Raw genomic sequence first — 19,863 nt, 5'->3', positions numbered from 1 at the left:
CCCAGTCAAGCACACGCTTCCACGGTGATGTAGACTGCTGAGTATTATCTATGAGACTGCCGACAGTTATGGCACAACAGCTGGCAAATTAGACCTATCAAAGATGCTAAATAATTCATGTGAGACAACACTAACATGGCAGATCCCATTCATGACATCCTATCATGCATACAGTGGCACTTTCATCTCGGCTAAGTGAAGAATCTTACAGCGTACAAAAGACCGCCCTCGGCCAGACACTGAGTGATACAGAGTAACTAATGCAGGGGTGTGAGAAGACATCGCTTTACAACAACGATCGGGTTTAGTCGGACGAGGGCGCGGGAGCCATTAGGTTTTCAGTTTGCATCCAAAGGTACTCGGCACATCTGCTTTTGGCATTAACAGGACTGCAGACATGCTCACATGAGGGAGCACCACAGCATCCCTCCTTCCACCACTACTACTACAAACACGTGCACGCGCGCACACGTCTAAAAGCTTGGCTTGCATGACTGGCGATGGGCCGAAACAGATTATGGTTATTGATCGGAGCCTGGAGATGGATCTGTGTGCGTGTTTATGCGTGTCAGAACAGAGGATTGGGACTAAGGGCGGTGTGCAAAAAACTATTGATTGTGTCCAGTAGCCTATGTCTCTAAATCAAGGTCAGTTCTGCATGGTCTCACCTATTGGAAACTCGGTACCAAACCCTAAAACAACACGCATGCACGCCTGCGCGGTCGTCACAATGCGTCATCCAAAGGCGTCTCCGAGGAAATCAAAACGAGATTTGCGTATTCTTCTCTGTCACAGATGAATTAACAACCATAACACTGCTTCAGGAAACACCCAAGATGTTCGGGCTTGAACAGTTTGTGGTCAAAATTAGTCTAAATGGTGCTGTGAATGATGGGCTGGTTGCAGACAATACACTTAGAGCACACAAAGCCAGACCAGCTGCATTTTCCATCAGTCATATAAATAATAGATGATACATTATGCTTTGTCTAAGTGAAGCTTCTGATGGTTTTGAGGCTGTGGTCAGAAAAAAACATAATTGGGAGCTGAACACTGTATGAAAACTAACGAAGTAGAAAAGAAGCACAAAAGAAGATACAAAGAAGGGATATCTTTGAAAACAACTCCTGTATCCCATCTGTGGGTGTATTTTTTTTGTTGCTTGTGGTAATTTTTAATATCAAATCCTATTAGGTAGAAAGAGCCAGTGAGCGTTGCAGCAGACTGCTGGAGTCCTCTCAAGCCTTGTGCCAGAATGAGAGAGGGGCTGCAGTGCCATACTGGCCTTTTATTTGGACACACAGGGGTCTTATAGCTTCTCTTTGAAGAAATATTCAAGTAATTACCCTGGAGAGCAGACTCACAGTCAGACAGCAGACTGTGGATTGTTAAGGCATTGTTAAAAGGTAAGCTAAGGTAAGGATTTTTATTCCTCACTATTGGTAAACATAGGAGGAAAAAGAAGATCGAGCCATTGTTCCAACTTGTCAAATATGAAGAGCCACATCATCTGAGAAAATGGAGGGACGACAACCGCAGAGGGAACCGTGCAAAAAGCCGGTGTAACACCGTCGACCCAGGGGGGTAACTCTACCTAGCGCTTATTTACGGCTCACGCCGCGGCAGGTCAGGGCATACACATACACAAAAACATACACATCAAACAAGCTGAAAGCGCTCCTAAAACCCTCAGACGCTGGTGTTGGCAGAGCAGTTTGCCTGGTGCACTCATTCATCCCCACTCTTGTGTGGTCTTGCAGCTTATCAGTGCCAGAACTCTAGAGACGGCGCTTATCTCCTTTCATAAATCAAGCATTTGTGCTTTCTGCTCCTCTGCTAAGGAATGCCAAGTAAAGCTTTTTGGACCCCGGCACAAACACACTACTGTCCCACAATCGCCCGACCGTCCCCTGAGGCACACAGAGGAAAGCAAGCCTGTGGCTAGCTGCCCGCCCCCCCACCCCTCCGGCAATGAGAGTCACACTGGTGTAATTCAGTTGGCGTTGGGTAACAGACATCTGTCACTCAGGACGCCCCTGGGGACACGCAGGCCAATATATGAGTGGGGTGGGGGACCAGGGAATGTGACGTACTGTAACCGACACATACTTACGCACGTCCCACAGAAAAATCTGTTGTAAAAAAAATAAAAAGGGTTGTAAATATCATAATGATATGATGTCGTGGAACCGTCCAGTTTCCCGACAGCGACATAAACAACTTTCTCCTAAATATCTGCGTGCCAATGTCTTTAAAACAATAGATTCTCATCTTACAACCAAATGAAACCTCCTTGGGGGATGTCTCTATGGCAACCGCCAGAGGGGCAGCGTTCTAGCACTGGTGAGGCGGTATCGTACGTGCTGTCCGAGAGCACAGGGTGTCGAGGGAGATCAGGTTTCCCCCTCCGGGAGCCATCCCAACTCTTTCCCCACCCCCCAAACTGTGTTGTTGGCATTCACATGCTAATCTATCTCCATTGGTGATTACACTGCCTTTAAACCAACTGACAACTACAGCTGGAGTCAGGCTCTTAACGGTGCGTTGCAGGGTAGATGGGTGGAGGGATGAGAGCCAAGAGTAATGCGTGTGTGTGTGTGTGTGTGTGTACTTGTATGTATTTATTGAGTGTGCCCTTATTTTGCCTCTCCTTGTGCGCCATAAAACTGTAGTCATAGATAATGACACATTATCAGTGTTCCTGCCCAAAACAGCAGCACGCAGCCTCCTGTGATGCTCCAGGCTGTGAAACAGCCCCGGCTTAATAGCTGTATGTAAATCAGCTAGCCCATAAAGATCAGTGTCAACACTCAGCTGTGTACATTGGCTGACGTGACAAGCACACCACATGTCTCAATGAATTTATCCAAATGGGCCACTGAGGGGGGCTGAATGTTTAAGTTGAATTGTGTTATAAATGTAATTAAAACTCTTTTAAAAATGAGGCGCTTATACTCTCAGTGGTCGCAGGCGTGGGGGTGATCCGCAGCCGTCTCTGCATAGGATTCCACAAAGGAAAGACAAAAGCAGGAGGAGCAAAGGATACAAGCTCTGGTAGAGAGTCAGCCGGGACTTCACAGCTCTGCTGGCGTTGATACAGGTGGCCCGCACCAAGCTCGGCAACAGAGTCCCAGTTATGATAGCGCCGTTAAACAGAGGTCCAAAGAAAGGAACCTGGGGAAGTTGAGGAGGGAAAAAGGGAACAGAAAAGAAAATACCGTTACTTCAGTGCCAGTTTAATCAGCCCTCTGTCAAAGGAGGTGTGTGTGCCCCCCAAAAATTGGCAGATTAATTTTTTTTTAACTGTTTCTCCATCTGTTTGGGGCAAGAGTTCAAGATTAAATTAGATTTTTTTTGTCTTCTTACCTATCTTTGCATGACAAGCACACGAATCTTATGTGAATCAATGCTGGGCCGATGAAATTAAAATGACAATCAATACTAAACAATGCCCTCACATTGAGACACTTAACAAACACAAAGGGGCAATATGCATTTTAGCGGTGCTGCGTGAGTGTACGTGTGCACGTGCGTGCGTTGTATATTGGAAGGGGGCCCTTAATCACTAAAGCTAAATGGTCATTGACCTGGAAGTTGATGTGAATGTCAAAATCTCTCTCAAAGATCCTGCTGTTTTCATCTCGATAGTTCAGGCTGTATAATAACTACGTAGTCAAATTGAACAATAAATTACTTTTAATCAGAGGTGATAGACAATTAGCTTAATTACCAGACAGACACATGGGGCAATGCTGTTAAAAATACTACCAGAATCTTGAGTAGCTTTAGAGGCTCCGGGAAGAAGAAACGACAAATGAATAAAATTCATGAAAGAGTGTCGAGTGCGACTTAAATGGCAACATCTTGTGCTTTTTTTCAGGTTTCAGGCTATTGACATCCATTAAAATAAATGAATGAGATTTGCTTTTGTACAAGATCGAAAATCATCATGTGTCAAATATAAACATGTGCGTAGAGACGTAATCTGCAGCTGTTTCACTGCCAAACTACTAATATATATAAAAATTATATAAATAAGTAATGTTGCTGAAATAATAATATCAGGAAAAAAAGATACGTCATGTACAATTAAGAAGATCTGAATGTGAGTGAGTACATCTTGTGGGAAATTAGCATAAATTTGATTGGATATGGTATATGATATCCATCATTGGATCAGAGATTTTTGCCCTTTTGGACCAGAAATTAGCAGGAAAAATAACACACTCACTTGAGTGGAAATGTAAAGTTGTTGACAAAAAAGAGCCACACTGTAGAGCAATGTCCCTAAAATAAGGAAAAATGAGCTCACCTGAGGCTTCTTCACAATCTGAATGAAATACATGTGATTTTTCATTGGGTAAATGATGATCAGCACATCTCCAAAGTCGGTTGGGATGATTCCGGGTCTGTAGTCCCTGGTGTGCTCCGACCAAACTATGTGCACTTCATCGTTTCCCAGGTGACGCAGCTACAACACACAAATAAGGCTAATCAAATGTTGGGTGGAAGAGCAAAAGGGACACAATACGAAACACAAAAGTTTAGAAATAACGATGTGGCCTTTGCCTCTCCAAGGTTAGAGAATTAAATTTAAAACCCTGCATCTGCAAAAGTAAAGCTCATTTTTGAGCCAAGTGACGGAAACTTTTTGAGGGATGATCTAAAACAATCTAATGTTTTAGGGACATTTAGAATGTGAGGTCAGCAAGAGTCTGTTGTGATGGATAAACATGAATATTTTCCACCAATTTGCATGATTCCCCCCAGATCATAATATATTGAGTCTAATTGTATAATTTATTCAGATTGAAGCATTTATTCATCAGAATGACATCACTTCTAGCAATGAACTGGGTGTAAAAGGTATCGCTGCAGTACGAGGCTCGTTTAGAGTCTGGCCACAAACGGGGCACAAATACAGTAGAAACTTACATAAAGAGGGAACTTGGCTTCAGTTAGGAGTGTTTTTGGCCTTGTTATTACACATTCAAATTGCAAACACCAAATGCATAAAGAGAGCATTTTAAAATCAAATCCAATTAAGTTGACCCATCAAAGATTAAATTGTTTCCCATTTCCACACTGTTCACAAACACAAATGAAACTGCAAGATGAAAAATATACGCTAAAATGACAGGAAATTGACTGAGGCTGCTTTGTAATAGAAAAACAGCTGTTTCCTTTGAAAACAGACGAACGCCGCTACATTATATTCTTTTATAGGCAGCCCATAGTCAACTGATGTTTTCTCTTGTATCATTACACTAAAAAGTGAGCCTCTACTCAGAGGACAACATCTGCCAATGTACTGTGGACCTAATGAGCCATTAAAAAACATGCCCTTGCCACAAAAAATGCAATTAGCACATTCTATTATAAGCCCTTAATTATGATAATATGGTAATCTTAAACAAATCCACGGCATGCTGATTACTGCAGCTCGCCAGTTCATTCTGTCTGTCCAGGGATCAGCAGGTACCAGCCAGGTCAGTCACTGGGACGATTTCAGAGAAAATGTTGAATATGCATTTGTGGCAGACAATTAGCGCCGAGATGTTAATTTGGGTTAAGATATTAGCATTCAGATGAGCTTAATCACAAGTTTAATGAGGATGCTTATGCTCTTCTCCGTCTTCATCTGCAGCAATCTATTTACTTCTTTGATAATTACATCCAAATGTTTGAGACTTGTTTAATAAAATGTGATTGGAGTCAAAGGCTCTTGTCTAATTAGCCCTCTTTGACCTCCCATTCCACAAATTGGCTTCATGCACATGGAAACTACAGAGCAGAAGACCTCGGAACACAAGAAGCTCCTTATAAAAACAACCTGCCGTAGCCCAGTTAAGCTGTGATGCCTGGGGGTGAATGTGATAGTTGAGGCAGACGTCAATTTCCCTCTCTCTCTCTCTCACACACACACACACGCGTACACACACATTCTCCCCGTGGCCTGACCCCAACTCTGCAGGTCACTTCTATAACCACATTACTGAAGCCAGCTGCTACTGCTACAGCCTGCACTGCCTAAAACCCACAATTGGATTGAGGAATTCATGGTTTTCCGTCTTCTAGGCTTGACTGTGCACCCCCCCACACACATTCAAACGGGCAATCTAAGCAGCAAGAGCTCCCTCATCTGCCCTTCTTCCACACCAGGCCTCTATGGTTACAAGCAGCAAAGTGGGGGATTGAAAGTGCTATTTTTAAATTGACAAGCCTGTTTCTCATTCCTTCTTTCCCATCCTTTGCTGAGGCAACCATGCGTGGAGCCAGCTCGCCAAATGGTGCAAGGACCGGCAATCACATAAATTCCAGGTAAAATGATAGAAGGAGAAGTAGCAGCACACTCCGTGGAGAGTAGATACACTCTGGCCAAAATCACCAGCTAAGCTGCAACTTCCCTTTTCATCTTTTAAAAACAGGGAAAAAAGAAAATCAGTATTCAAAGCTCTATGCCAAATTTCACTCAAACCTACATCTATCAGTAAATTAATTCTTTATATACTACGGTGTATGTGCTTATCGTTTTCTCCCTTTTAGCTGAGTCAGCAAGCTAGACTGGAGACTGGAGACCAAAACCAGACACTACAAGTGCATACCATCAAACTCCTGAGCCTGGTTCGTTAAAGTCCAAACCTTTTTTCCAGTCTAAGGAACCTCAAGTCGCAAAGTTTGGAATGAGAAGGGTGTTATTCCTGAGGATGGCTGTGTGTGTGTGTGTGTGTGTGTGTGTGTGTGTGTGTGTGTGGGGGGGGGGGGTCGAAGGGATTGGACAGGAGCAGAGCTTGATGAATTTCCCTTCTCAGTGGGGTACAGCATGAGAAGATTGGCAGCATGCGAAGAGACCTTGCAGCTCATTTCTTCATGTTAACTGCTGCTGGTGCGCTACGGCTTAGAATCCTGCTGCAGAACCCGATCGATCGCTCCTGTGGCGGCAGCAGGAATTGGATAAAAGGATCCTGCCGGCATCCGGCAGGCGCCTGCCCTAGCAGGGAGAGCTAATGGCTGAATCCGGGCCCTGGTCACAGCACGCAGGGAGGGGGGCCAAAGCCAGCAGAATCATACTCATTACAGCAGCGGCACATGCCCTCTCCTCTCCCACACGCCTGCAACTCTCTACTGCTCAGGCTTCCCTGACTGGGATCTCTAATCAATGCCCGCACACTTAAGTCACACCTCTTGATCAAAGCTTAACACAACTAAAGGCTACAAAACATAGAAATGGAAATACCAGCCTGTGCAGCCATTTCACTCGAGCAAATAGGCACAATAGAATGTATGTATGTGTATGTAGTATGCAGTTACGTAATGTATGTTGTATGCAATTCATTTGCAATGAAGATAGCCTAAATGTCACGGACATGCAAGAACGATATTGTGATTTAAGGGTTAAAACAAGGAGAACGTTCAACCTTTTTAGTCAGGCAGTCATCAGAATCAGACGGCATGCGTGTAGACACGTGAAAGATGGCTTCCACAGTGGAGGTAGCGTAGTAGGGAGCTGTAAGACCTGTGCTGCCATTCCTCTGGAGTCCTCCCATGAAGCCACAGTGTGTAGCGAGGTCCACCTGAGGGACATGTGCATCATTTAGAGTGGTCTGTTGGTGACTGGACATCTGCGTGTTCATCTGAGGATATAGTCGTCCGCACCTCCCATCCAAGTCCAGACACAAAGTCTTCAAAGGCCTGACTGCCCGAGCTGTTAGACAGGATGGAGCACTTGTCCTCTTGGCCTTCTCCAATGTAGAACACAGCAAACTTGTGCGTCTCTCGGCTATAATAATAATAATTTAAAAAAAGAATCGGTAAAAACAAACAACCAAATCAATACTTTCCCAAAACTGAGTTAAAGAATAATGTGTGAGCCAGTTTGTCCATATAGATCAGTCCAAAAACCTGAACTAGATGTTCTATAACTGTAGATTGAATTTACCACTGCCTGGAATCCAAGTTCTTCAGCTCCCTCAGAAGCTTCGAGTTCTTCTTCAACAAATGGAAGCTTTTCCTGTTTGTTCAAAAACAAATGTTTGAACCATATCTTCCAAAATCAACACAGCTACACGATACAGTAGTATAGCCTATGCCTCGCCTGCCCCGTCCTGTCAGAAATATGGTTCTATTGCCAAATCTTTCACACTTTCACAGAATAACAAAGACAGCAACGGCACAGGTGCAAGCAGCAATCTCCTGCTAGCTGTGCACAAGTTGCACCACCATCATTAAGAGGTGTAAGCTTTTAATTTACTGGGAAACAAAGATGTGGCTCTGCACGGTAGACCTCGGTGAAAACAGCTGGGCACCCTTTCCCTGCGGAGAGGAGATTAAGACACTCCAGACACCAGCAAGCTTTTAACTTAGCTTTCACCCTGAGTAACGGGCTGCTCACAGGCCGAGTTACTTTGAGGTTAAAAGAAAGAACTTAGGGTTATAAATTAACGATGTTATGCTGTAACTTAAAGAATTATTTCAGTCTTATACATTCATGGTGCCAATCAAAAATTTCTATAATCTCGTATGACCTCACTTCACTGGCAAACCCCGACCAAGCCCACTTTCATTAGTGGAGTACCTGCGATCCCAGGAATTCATTCCCAGGTCGTTAAGCAGCAGCCGACAGAAGTAGAAAGGAGCTTTAGGTTCCTGTTGCGAGGGTTTCCCCTGGCACGTGGCTCTAAAGCTTACATCAGTGTCCCACGTTCGGACTTGTTTCTCCTCCTGCTGAGTCTGACGCAGGATGGCCTCCAGGATGCTGCTCTCTTGCTCTAAGTTCATGCCGTTGGGAGAGGGGGCTGGCTGGTTGAGTCTGAGTTGTGCATGGGGTAGACATTCTGGGCTGCACTGGCCCAAGCACTCCAAAAGCTTGTCGAGAACATCTACCTCGGCCTTCTCGCAGCAGTCGGAGGCGGAGTCTGAGCGCTGCATCTTATAGGATCCGCTCGTTGGAGAGTTCCTGCTGTCTGTGACACTGCTGCTCGTAGAAAGAGGGGGGTCAGGTTCGTTAGAAACACCCACATCAGTGGGGTCATCCTGGCTGGTGCAGTAGAGGATCGCTCCATCCCAAGAATATTTGCCCGAGATGTCCCGCACGATGACGCGGACTTGATAGGAAGGCTGGGGGGGGCGCCCGACAGTGTGGCTTTCAGAGGGGATCTGCAGGTAGGACACCAGTGTGCTGTCATTGAACACAAAGAGCTGCAAGTTGGGGCTTTTGAAGACTTCGGAGGAGAGCTCTGACGACTCCACATAGGGGTTGTCATGGTTTTCGCTCAACAGGCTGTGGAGGAGAGCGGGGCCACCTCTGAGAGGATGATGGCCCAAATGGTTCACCAGGTGAGTCATGACCATTCGTGCCGTCAGGGGAATCAACTCCATGTTCCGCCGTCTCTTTTCTGGTCGAATAATGAAGACAAGAGAGTGAGAAGATATTATTTCTGAAAAAGTGTAACGCTCATCAATAATGAAGTTGCTCATGGGGTTAAAATGAAGCCGCGCAGGAAGCGATCTTTTATAATGGACCTCATAAAGGGACGGCTTTCAAAAGGCCTACATTTGTGTGTAGACATGCTATCATCACCGTTAGCTCTTTTAAGCAAAATCAAATCTCATTTACAATTACTAATAGGGATACTTTATTCTTTCCTCACAATAGTCCGGCGAGTGGACCTCTAAGTAGGTAGCATCTAATCATATGAGACAACTTTGAAAAGCCCATTGAGTCATTTTACAATGGACAAGTGCAGAGAGTGGCTGAGTGCTAATGAGAACCACTATCTTTCTAGGCTGCTTAATAGGACCCTACTTAGTGAATTGCATTTATGTAAATGCACAGGTTTTTCCTCCCAAGTGAAAGGCATGCCGTGCTTTATTCTGCTCAGATATGGAGGAAAACAAGAAGATGCAATCTTGCATTGTGACAGTGCTATCAATACCATCATCCCCCATCAAAGTGGAGAAAGCTCTTTAGAAAGCAGGCCAAGCTGCATTAGAGATGTGCTGGCCCTTTGATGTGACTTGATCAATATGAGGTAGGGGCATGAATGTAACTACGCCGGCACTCTTTGGTTTGCCCCTTTGATAGTGTTTTGTCATTTCTACAAAACCTCATTTGGAAACTAAAAAGCAAAGATTTTTGAGATTCTCCGAGCAGAAGCCATTGCTTCGAAGTTCTGATATTGTTTAAGTAGGCTAAGCCCAATTTCGGGCTTTAAAGACTTCGTGAAAGTTGAGAATGCACGACAGAGAGCGGAATACATTGCTTAATGGAACCGCAAGGTCACATGGAAAGCCCTTGGAAAAAAAAGAAAATCACATTTTTCTCTAAACCCCATAATGGCTCTACTCTCTGGGGTTGAGCATTCCAGTCCCTGTGGTGGTTGATTTCCTTTTCATACTTTTAACAAGATATTGCCATTTAATGGAGAGGCTCTAAACTGATGGGCTACTTAAGAGTTTCCGGCAATAATTTTATTTTTTTTGCAGACACATCTATTTCTACAGTCAGGACGTACGGTAAGGGGCTTCGCTCACATGAAGAACTGTGCTCCCACTGGTCATTTAGAGATTATCTACGATCATGTAGCAGCTAGATGAGCTCGTGTTTACGGGCATTATGCATTCACTGACTGGATAATTGTGCCCCGAGCCTGAAGCTAAAACAAGGGGCCGAACGGCAGCATTTCTGTGCTCTCGTCGGATTCTTACCCTCGGCGACAGTGAGGAGGTTACCGAACTCGCCGACGGTCGTCTGGGAGGGTGGCGGCTCAAAACTGTTAACCTGACCCAACATTAGGTCATAGTCAGAGGACAAATCTGACAGGCTGAGGAGGTACCGGCTCTGTTGGGTGTGCAAGGTAGAACCGGAGACGCAGCAGTGTAACACCTGAAAAAAAAGGTAGAAGAAAGAAAAAAGGTAGCAGCGGGTGGCTGACTGAGGAGTTCGACAAATTAATGAACAGTAATTGCGGCCTCTCAGATATTTTGAGCTCTGTTCTACAGTATCTTGACACAATTCAGGCACACATGAATATACCGTATGGGCCATTTACATCATAAGACGATTGGGGGATGCATAGGAGAGGAGAAAAGAGCCTCTTTAATGCCACTAATCCATTTCTCTAGTGATGTGTGAGTGTATCAATCTACATAACAGATGACAAAGCATCCATTGGCAGGGCGAGATAAGGCGCACTGGGGCAGTTGATTACAGCTACTGGACAGGTTTACACTGTTTGATTTAATTAAGACTTTATCCCTCAGTTCCTAACGCAAACACGCACCCAGACACGCGCTCACACCTGTATGATGCACAATCTGGGTGAAGGTCACATGGACCACATCAATGGCCAAAACATATGCCTGAAGTATGCAAATGAGGAGGTGCCTCATTCACAGGAGAGCAACATGGTGAAAGCCATGCAACAGCTAATCCCATTTAGGGCGCGCGCGCGCGCACACACATGCACATGCTCAAACTTGGCTGAGTGACACTTTGAGAGGCAGCCTGGCCCTGCCATCTGAAACAGTATTGTGTGGGGCAATGTAGACAGTATGGATGATTCTGCTCAACAGACCTCTGGGTGCACGGGGGAGGGATTGGAGTGTTGACGCTGAAAAGATCTGAATCCAACAGCTGCTCTGCTAAAGCTCCTAAGAGGTTCCTCTATGGAGAGGTGGAGATGCAGAGGGAGGGGGGTCTACCCATAGCTGTGCTTGACAACTACACTTGACTACACTTCACATAGCAACAGTTCTTGGAGGATACTGCACACTGAACAGAGCATTCTTGGGATTAGATAAGTATAAGTATGACCCTTTCTCCCATGTTTGGGGTCCTTATGTATACACGTGTAAATGCAGGAAGCGCAGCAGCATATGGACAATCACGAACGGCTAGGAGCAAAAACACATTTCCATTTCCTTGTTTTTTTCTTTTAAACTAACTACATCCTTTTATTCGCGGGAATCTGTGGCCAGTTGTGCAATATATTTTTTTGATGAGAGAAAAAATTCAGGGGAATGGAAAGTAGAAAACGCGGAATGGCCACGCCCTGCTAGCATGTCCCTGACAAATGTCAATGACAGAATAGAAAAGATGTGTTTTCAAACCAAAAAGTGATTCCCTGCTTGATATGGAGAATAATTAGTGTATCTGTGCAAGTGGAGATTGTGGTCCCGATATGGCATTTATATTGTCAAACCCAGTGAAACCCACAGGGGCCAGACCTTTTGTGCGCCGATGGACGACCAATCATGCCTAATTGTCTTTGGCTTCGTGGCAGCTGCAGTTGCTCTCATATTAAGACATATTCCATTCAAATCTTTAGGACAAGCATTTATAGCCTGAGCTTATCAAATGGACAAAGACTCCCGTTTGAATAATTGGACCATTTCTTATCAGGGGTGACATCCTTACAAAGATCTGCCGTTGACCGCATCTGCCCAGACAGAGGGGAATGAATAATACCACATTCATCTGTGCCTGAAGCCTCACCCTTCATCCTCAGGGTCAGACCATAAAAGAAATGGGCTACTGAGAGATATTAAACAGTATTTATAAATAAAACAGTGCAAATTGCAACTTTGTTGCAAATCCTATATGATATAATCATGAATGTCTCAGCAGGGAAAACTATGTGTTGGAAAAATCATCAACAGGCGCCTTTCAAACACCTCACAGCTGTCACTCAGACTACCCACTCTATAGATATAATCCAGCAAAGGAGCTTTATGGGATGTGCGATCCTCCAAGAAAGACATAGTGATGGGTTCCAGCAGCAAACTCAGGGGGACGGCCATGCACCAATCCAGCAGACAGAGCAGCAGCGACACCATTAACTGATGAGATGACACAGAAAGCATAATTACATTTCCCAGTATGCTTAACAAACACTAAAAAAAAAATCCAAAATAACAAAGTGCAATGCTGATGTAGCTGTAAAGTGGGACAGTTGCAGATAATAACAGTTAATACAGGAGAGCAGAACAGAGAGAAAACACAGAAAATACAACAGCAGAGACAATAGAAACATTCCTCTGCAACTAAACCACTCCAACATAATAGATCAAGGGGTTTTCAGATCTCAGCCATTTCACATCACCTTCTTTCCAACACATACCTTTTTGTCTGCTTCCAATGTTGAGTGCTCTGCTCCTGGCAACAAAAAGGCTATTGTCGCCACAAAGATCTGAGTTGGGACAAAACAAGGCGAAAGATAATTGGATGACACACTCCTATTCATCAGCTAAGTCAGAGCTGTGTGCTAAAATGGATGCCATGCCACAGTGTTTGGATGATACGCACATCATCTAATCATAACAACATATTCCAGGCTGCATTTCAAATTCAATAAGATGTGATCAAAATCACAAATGCTAGCATTGACAATTAACAGAAATTATTAATAATCATCCATTAAAAGTTACATCCCAAGCAAAATGCAGCTTAAATAATAAATACGTAGTTTATCGAAGATTATCTGTGGAATCAGAGGTCAGTATAATGCTGCTTGGGTGTTTCTGTTACCTCAATGATTTTCTTGGGCATCGTTTGGTCAAACCTTTGGAGTCTTTCCCAGTGAGTGATGAGCAGCTGAAACACATCGCAGGCTGCTTGGGCCACCACTTTGTTCCCAAACTGAACAAGCAAGGACCATGAAAAAGGCAAGAAATGATCAATAATTACTTTCTTTTTTAACTGTGTGTATTATATAAATGATATATAAATATATAAGACACAGTGTGATGTTACTCAAAGAGGATGATGGCTGAAAAAGACGCCCACTGTGATAAAATTCCGAGTAATTTCCCTCAAATTCAGGTTTTTCAATTACTCTTTCTAGAATCTGCATCATTTCATTTCCACTCCTGCTCATTTTTTTCCAGCCTTATTGGAGTAGAGAACTCAGTTGTTGACAATTTTCTTTCAAAACGTGGATTTCTTCAGTGATTTGAAATTCTTTGTAGAGAAAATAGAATTTCCCATTTCTTCCAGCTGAATGCCTCTCAACATGTAACAAGAGCAGACATTGTGGGGAGTGCAGAAATGGCCATACACAAAAAGGGGCCCTGAGAGTTCAGCACCTGCTTTTAGAAAAGAGACTCTCAGTGCCACTCTTCCCCCTAGATCCTCCATCCAGCCTGTACCCTCTATTTTGGGGCTGGCTGAGTCTGTGTGTCAAGTTGTGCAGGGGAGTGATTACTGCTCCATTAGAGAAGGGAGGGGCTGCTCCAGCAGAAGCCCGGGAGATGTGGCTGCTTAAATTGGCCCACATCTACTGAGAGGCAGCAGCCTGACAATTATGCTACCACCCCAAAATCCCTTTCTGTGAAGGGAAGGGGGAAAAACAGCCGTAACCGGTTCTCTGCATCCCTTTACTCAGCTTGTGAGGGCTCTTCCAACCATGATTAGACATGTTGGTTCACCCTCACACCTTCACTGTGTCTTTAGGCTTCAACAAAATGAGAATTTCTGGATAAAAATGGATCAGGAGGGAGAGTTAATAAATGGGGCTGAATTAATAGTTGACACCAAGGCGTAACTGCATTTCAGAACGAACGAAGGGTCCTTCTCTGAGAGGGTTACTGACCTTCAGTGTTACACCCAGAACATTGATGGCATCTGTAACCTGCTGGTGGATGTTCTTTTGCATCAGCTCCTCACACACCCACAGACCCAGGCTGCACACAGCGATGCACCTGAACCACACGAGCAGTTAATCTCACGTTCAAGAATAACACGGGATGTGACCTTTCTGAAATGTGTTTAAAAGCCTTAACATTCATGATGTGCTCCCCATACACTGATTTCCATTTAAATATGAATTTAAATGATGTTAAAAAGACACACTGGACAGCGCTGGCACCATACCTGGCCTCCTCACAGTGTTCTTTAGTTGCTGTTTCTAGCAAAATGTTGACCAGGTAATCCTGCCCAGCAAAGACAACATGCCCACATTTTACACCAGCGTCAAGTCCTTTGAAAGAACGACGTGTTTACAATTAAAATGTGCCAAGAGCGGAAGGGAGGGTTTCCTACTTTGATATCCTCATTGCACACAACGACATCATCTGAGGCAGACACGTGTTGCAGCAACGGAATCTGGTGATAAACGTTAGGGAAACACACAAGGGAGCCCAAGATTGTCTGAGCTTCCACCCTCGGCGCCTAAAAACAACACGGACAACAAAAATGAATGTGACCATTTTTAGTTCCGACAAAAGGAGGCAATTATTCACAATATCCATCAGTGCTTTCCCGCTTTATGACCATCTTGTTTGATATTCTAGACCACGTGCTGGATTTTTCCATGTACCTCTGAGGAATAGGAGCTGAGGATGCAGGCAGAGGATGTGATGAAGTCTCCAACAAGCAGCGTGAAGCCAGGCAGGCCAAGGAAGAAGAAACGAGAAGAACAGGAGCGGATGATGGTGTTCAAAACATCCTGAAGACAAGCAAACACATTATTGGAAACAAAGAGCGATTTCCACTTTGATATCATTACCCATCCATTACTGTCTTAACCTGATTGATTGGTAATAAACAGCTGTTCTCCCTCAGAACCAAAACTGAATCTTTTTTGAGTCAACGCACACTCTGAATTTGGATGTATTTTATTTTTTTTATTAGCGTGGACAGAGGAAAGCCAAATTAGTGTGTAAATGGGACATTGTGTGAGAGGCATCACGGGGAGAAAGCTTTTCCCTGCAGCAAGCGGGCTAAGCATTTTAAGTGTACTGATGAGAGTAAGGTACTTATGTGCATGTCCCTAAAAGACAGACCAGGCGCGCAGGGAAGGGTGGATGGTATATGGACCTTAAAGGGGACAACAAAAGACCATCCATGTTTGTAGCCAGGATATCCAGTACACAAAAGTAAACCTATAATTAAAGCTAGGCGTAATGTGCTGTTCTATGGTAGAGGAGGCCAGTTGCGAGTCCATGTACAGTGTAGTGCAATGGCAGAGAGCACCATTAGATAGGGTCAAAATTAATGGGATGCTTTGTTCATTTTTCCTCTGATACATAAAAAAATGCACAGACTGTATACTGGTATGACAACGGAGCGCGCCAATAAGCCAGGACGATTGTTCTCTCTGAGATGTGCGTTGGTCTGTGTACAAAGGCAAGGTCCAAGCTGGAAACACCTGCCTTATTAGTCATAAAGCTGCGTAAATCGGACCGTTCAAACATCATCTTGTTTCGAGCTGAAGCGAGGGGCACCTTAGCAAACACACATGCAGACAATTTCTCTCCCTCCTGCTCTGTTTATTGCAATGACATTAATCACCTGAAGCTTTGATAAATAGGGAATGCAGGTGAACAAAGGGGAAATAGAATAAGCAAGCAGAATCAAACCAACAGGATGTGCTGCATGCGGAAAATTGGTGGTAAGAGCTTTAGGATTGAGGACCCATTTTACCCTCATTTTGTAGGTAATTGACCTCTGAAACATAATGTGCACTGCTGTCAGAGGTAATTAGCTTGCAACAAACTGTTGCTTGATTGCCTCAAATGAGCATTTTAGAGGAGACCACAAATGTAAAATGCAAAGTGTTTTCTATTGTATGTGAAAGTAGAGGGAACCGGATTTATAGTGTGTATAGAAATGACAATTGAACCCTGCATGTGGCACTGTGTGCACAGTAGGGATGGCCCCAACAACAACAAAAGGTACATTAAAGTAAGTCTGAACACAACAACCTCCTGTCTCTTTACTTGGCCTCATATTCAGGAAAGCACATGTTGTCTGCATGCTAGCACAGAAGTGACAAGTTTCAGCTCAGGATAACACGACTGGCATAAGATCAGAATAGGCTGCTTATATTTAATATATGTATGTGCATTTATGTCTATAGGATCCTCTCCTGTGGTGTATATATAGGTAGTTTTGTATCCAGCGTGAAATGGGTTTTTTTGGTAAATGAGCTGTTTTTCCCTCTTTTGCAGCAATTTTTTAGTCACTATAAACTATTTCATCTGACAGCAGATTTGGCCTTAACAGAAAAGATCACAGCTCATTTGTTAATATGTGACTTCCTGTGTGGCTCCAAAATAAGGAAATGTTCGCCTTGATGACAAACTGGCTGAACGTTGCTAAATCTATTGAGTGGAAATCCATGTGCGCAATAGCTTCTCTCACTTTTGCAAAGCAGGGAAGAAACCTTAAAGATGAATTTGTGTTGACAGACAGTAGCTATGTTACGCAGATCACTGCTAATGTAATACGCTTGAGCCTTTGTGTGTTGACTGATTGAGGACCCACAATCAGGACAATAGCCCTGACCTTGGCTCTCTGTCAATTGGAATTATAACCCCTCCAACGAAATGTCACCATTCTTGTATTTAAAATAAATTTCGAGGAGTCCCACTGATCCTATTTGGTGTGTTGCGCACATTTTTGACACTCACCGAAAGCACAAAATAAACAGAGAACAAAATTAAACTTGAAAGCAGCATTTTAGACCTAAAGTAGGCGTCTATCAAAATCAAGACATGAAGCAAGGGACTTGCAGCGACAGATTCTCCGCGTGGATGAAAAGTTTTGCTGCGAGTTATTAAATATGTTTAATCCATCGGGCATTTCTGAGAGGGGTTGGGGCGGTGCAAGGAGGCAGCGCCAAAGGGGGGAGGGGTGGGGGACTTTCTTATGTTAAGCAGGCGTGCGGCTGTCCTCTATTGTGTGGCGTGAGGACTCTTTTCTCCGGCCAATTTGAGCATGCTTCAGTGGCCAGCCTGGCTCTGGCCCCCCTGACGCATTATACAGAGCAACAACAAAAGCCGGAGTATGTTGCTTCGTCCCTTGGTGCCCCCCCCCCCCCCGTCATTGCTCTACTCTAAACTACGTTCCCCACGCTCCCCTCCCGCTCCTTCACACACTTGCATGCACACAGGCAGTCAGTCCAGCCTACTCCGGGGCCTTGGCCGCCGTGTCACTCTAACGGAGCACGACAGACGTCAATCCTTAATTAATCACGTATACGCGACGGGGGCTCAAAACATTATTTAACGACATGGAAAACATTCTAATAAGCTTGTCGCTCTGCCAAAGTGCAATAGAATCGGAGCCAGGAGGGCATACATATACACACACAAGACACTTGCAAGCAACCCCCCCCCACACACACACTTTTGTCCCTGTTCTTTGTTTTTTGAAACTCCATTTATCTCCACTCAGCGTCGCCTGGAATGAAAGGAGCCAGGCCAGATTAAAATGTGAGAAAGGGTGTGGCTAAGGCAGGTGATCACAGATTTTTCCTGACGACTGGTTAAATCTTTAACTAGTCTCTGCGATCACCGTCCCCAGTGACCCCAGTCCTCACTTCTGCGGGCTACAATATTAGACCCTGGTGTACGTGTTCATGATGAGTCAAATATAAATTAACCTGAATCAAACCAACAAATAGGAACACGCCGGTAGTAGAATCAAACCTTCGCTTTCATGCTTCCTTATGGGTCGCGCATGCACAGAATGTGAGTTAAACTGCGCTGCCATCTGTTGGTGGGCAAGAAAAACATCTAGCCACCACCTGCGGGCTGTACCTGGTCATTGCTGTTGATGCCATTGTGCATAATGTGATAGAGGTGCACTAAGAAATCACTGTTGGGAAGTACATCCTGGTGCCTGGTCATCATCTCACAGATCAGCTTGTAGGCCTGCAACTTGCCAGCCTTGTATTCATCAGACAGCATGGTGGCCTGAGACGGGTATAAAAAGAGATGGAGACGGGCATAAGATTCATCACTACCACAATAACACGAGATGGGGAACAACTGTGACCTTTTAAAAGAACAAAAATACAAATCAAATTTGAGAAATCTCGATAGTTGAGTTAAAACCGAAGGTTTTCATAAAGAAAATGTTTTCCTTAACATTTCCATGTGACATACGTGTATGCTGACTGCGGGCTTGTGGATCCCTGTGAATCTGTTTATGAATCTGAATTAGAGCGACACCTACTGGTTATCGTTGGTTATTGTCATCATCCAAAAATTATTTGGACGTAAACAGTCATTTTAATGCTTTGTGAATTTATGTGGATCTTACGAGCATAAAGTATTGAAGTTACAGTGCCTTTCGCTCAATAAATGTTTCATTTTTATTGTTTTACTCTATAACTGACATGAAAGGTGTTTGATAATTGCGAATATGAATGGTTATACCTTAAAAAGCCATGATGCCAGCATTCTAATTGGAGGGATGAAGACGGGACGAGGTGGAGAAGATTGGTTGTCAACACTAATACCAAGGTTGTCCCGGATCTGAAAGCATGCATCATCAACACCGCGCTCAGAAACAAATGTACCCAATAAAACCGGTGAGTTTGTTCTGTAGGCTTACCTTGGCGAGCTTATGCCAGAGCTCATAAAGGTAAGAGAAGACCTTGGCGTGGATTTTGGGGCAACGAATGTTGTTGACATCTCCCAGAATGCCCAAAATCCTCCTCCAAAGGACGAAGGCTGAATCGGCATGCCAACCAGTCAGAGTCCCACCAGCGATAATGCTGACATCATCAGCAAGGCATTCGCTACTGTCTGCATGGTCAAAAAGAGCAGGGTTAAAGGTGGCGGGCCACCAAACAAATAGTTCAAACCTACTTCTGGCTGGACAAGCCCAACTGAAACGAGCATTTAAGAACAATAAGGAGAATAAGATTAGATTTAGACTGTGAAAACTATAAAAAGGTCACTGTCACCAAAACTTAGAGTATGACAGCTCCCTCTTCTGGGCATTATGGAAAACAACAGGATGGAGAGGACAGCAATGGAAAATGCAAGTGGCGCATCACAGAGAACATAATCATGGACTTCTGTGCCCTTAACAAAACTCTTGCTTGGCAACATAACCTGATGTAATTAATG

The 19,863-nt window shown here is 44.2% G+C and overlaps 1 protein-coding gene across 10 annotated transcripts in view; it reads right to left on the bottom strand.

Moving 5' to 3' along the window:
• Positions 1-19,863, bottom strand: part of ralgapa2 (Ral GTPase activating protein catalytic subunit alpha 2) — a 56,987-nt gene that overhangs the window by 17,771 nt on the left and 19,353 nt on the right. For 8 of the 10 annotated variants that reach the window (XR_008954184.1, XM_057058114.1, XM_057058118.1 and 5 more), the window contains 17 exons: positions 19,343-19,536; positions 19,165-19,263; positions 18,544-18,699; positions 15,318-15,446; positions 15,041-15,169; positions 14,873-14,931; positions 14,592-14,700; positions 13,529-13,639; positions 13,122-13,190; positions 12,703-12,840; positions 10,708-10,885; positions 8,576-9,395; positions 7,940-8,011; positions 7,657-7,780; positions 7,419-7,574; positions 4,313-4,471; positions 3,047-3,174 (listed from right to left, as the gene is read on the bottom strand). Coding sequence is in view for 7 of the 10 variants with exons in the window: in XM_057058114.1 (XP_056914094.1) it covers positions 3,047-3,174; positions 4,313-4,471; positions 7,419-7,574; positions 7,657-7,780; positions 7,940-8,011; positions 8,576-9,395; positions 10,708-10,885; positions 12,703-12,840; positions 13,122-13,190; positions 13,529-13,639; positions 14,592-14,700; positions 14,873-14,931; positions 15,041-15,169; positions 15,318-15,446; positions 18,544-18,699; positions 19,165-19,263; positions 19,343-19,536 (2,830 nt within the window). In the remaining 3 variants the exon portion in view is untranslated. Of the gene's footprint in view, positions 1-3,040; positions 3,175-4,312; positions 4,491-7,418; positions 7,575-7,656; positions 7,781-7,939; positions 8,012-8,575; positions 9,396-10,707; positions 10,886-12,702; positions 12,841-13,121; positions 13,191-13,528; positions 13,640-14,591; positions 14,701-14,872; positions 14,932-15,040; positions 15,170-15,317; positions 15,447-18,543; positions 18,700-19,164; positions 19,264-19,342; positions 19,537-19,863 lie in introns of those variants that run through there. The other 2 variants (XR_008954185.1, XR_008954186.1) reach the window with 2 other exon arrangements.

The sequence above is a fragment of the Takifugu flavidus genome, chromosome 16 (genome assembly GCF_003711565.1).
Source record: "Takifugu flavidus isolate HTHZ2018 chromosome 16, ASM371156v2, whole genome shotgun sequence".
Classification (NCBI taxonomy): Eukaryota; Metazoa; Chordata; class Actinopteri; order Tetraodontiformes; family Tetraodontidae; genus Takifugu; species Takifugu flavidus.
This window is presented reverse-complemented; position numbering and strand designations above follow the sequence as displayed.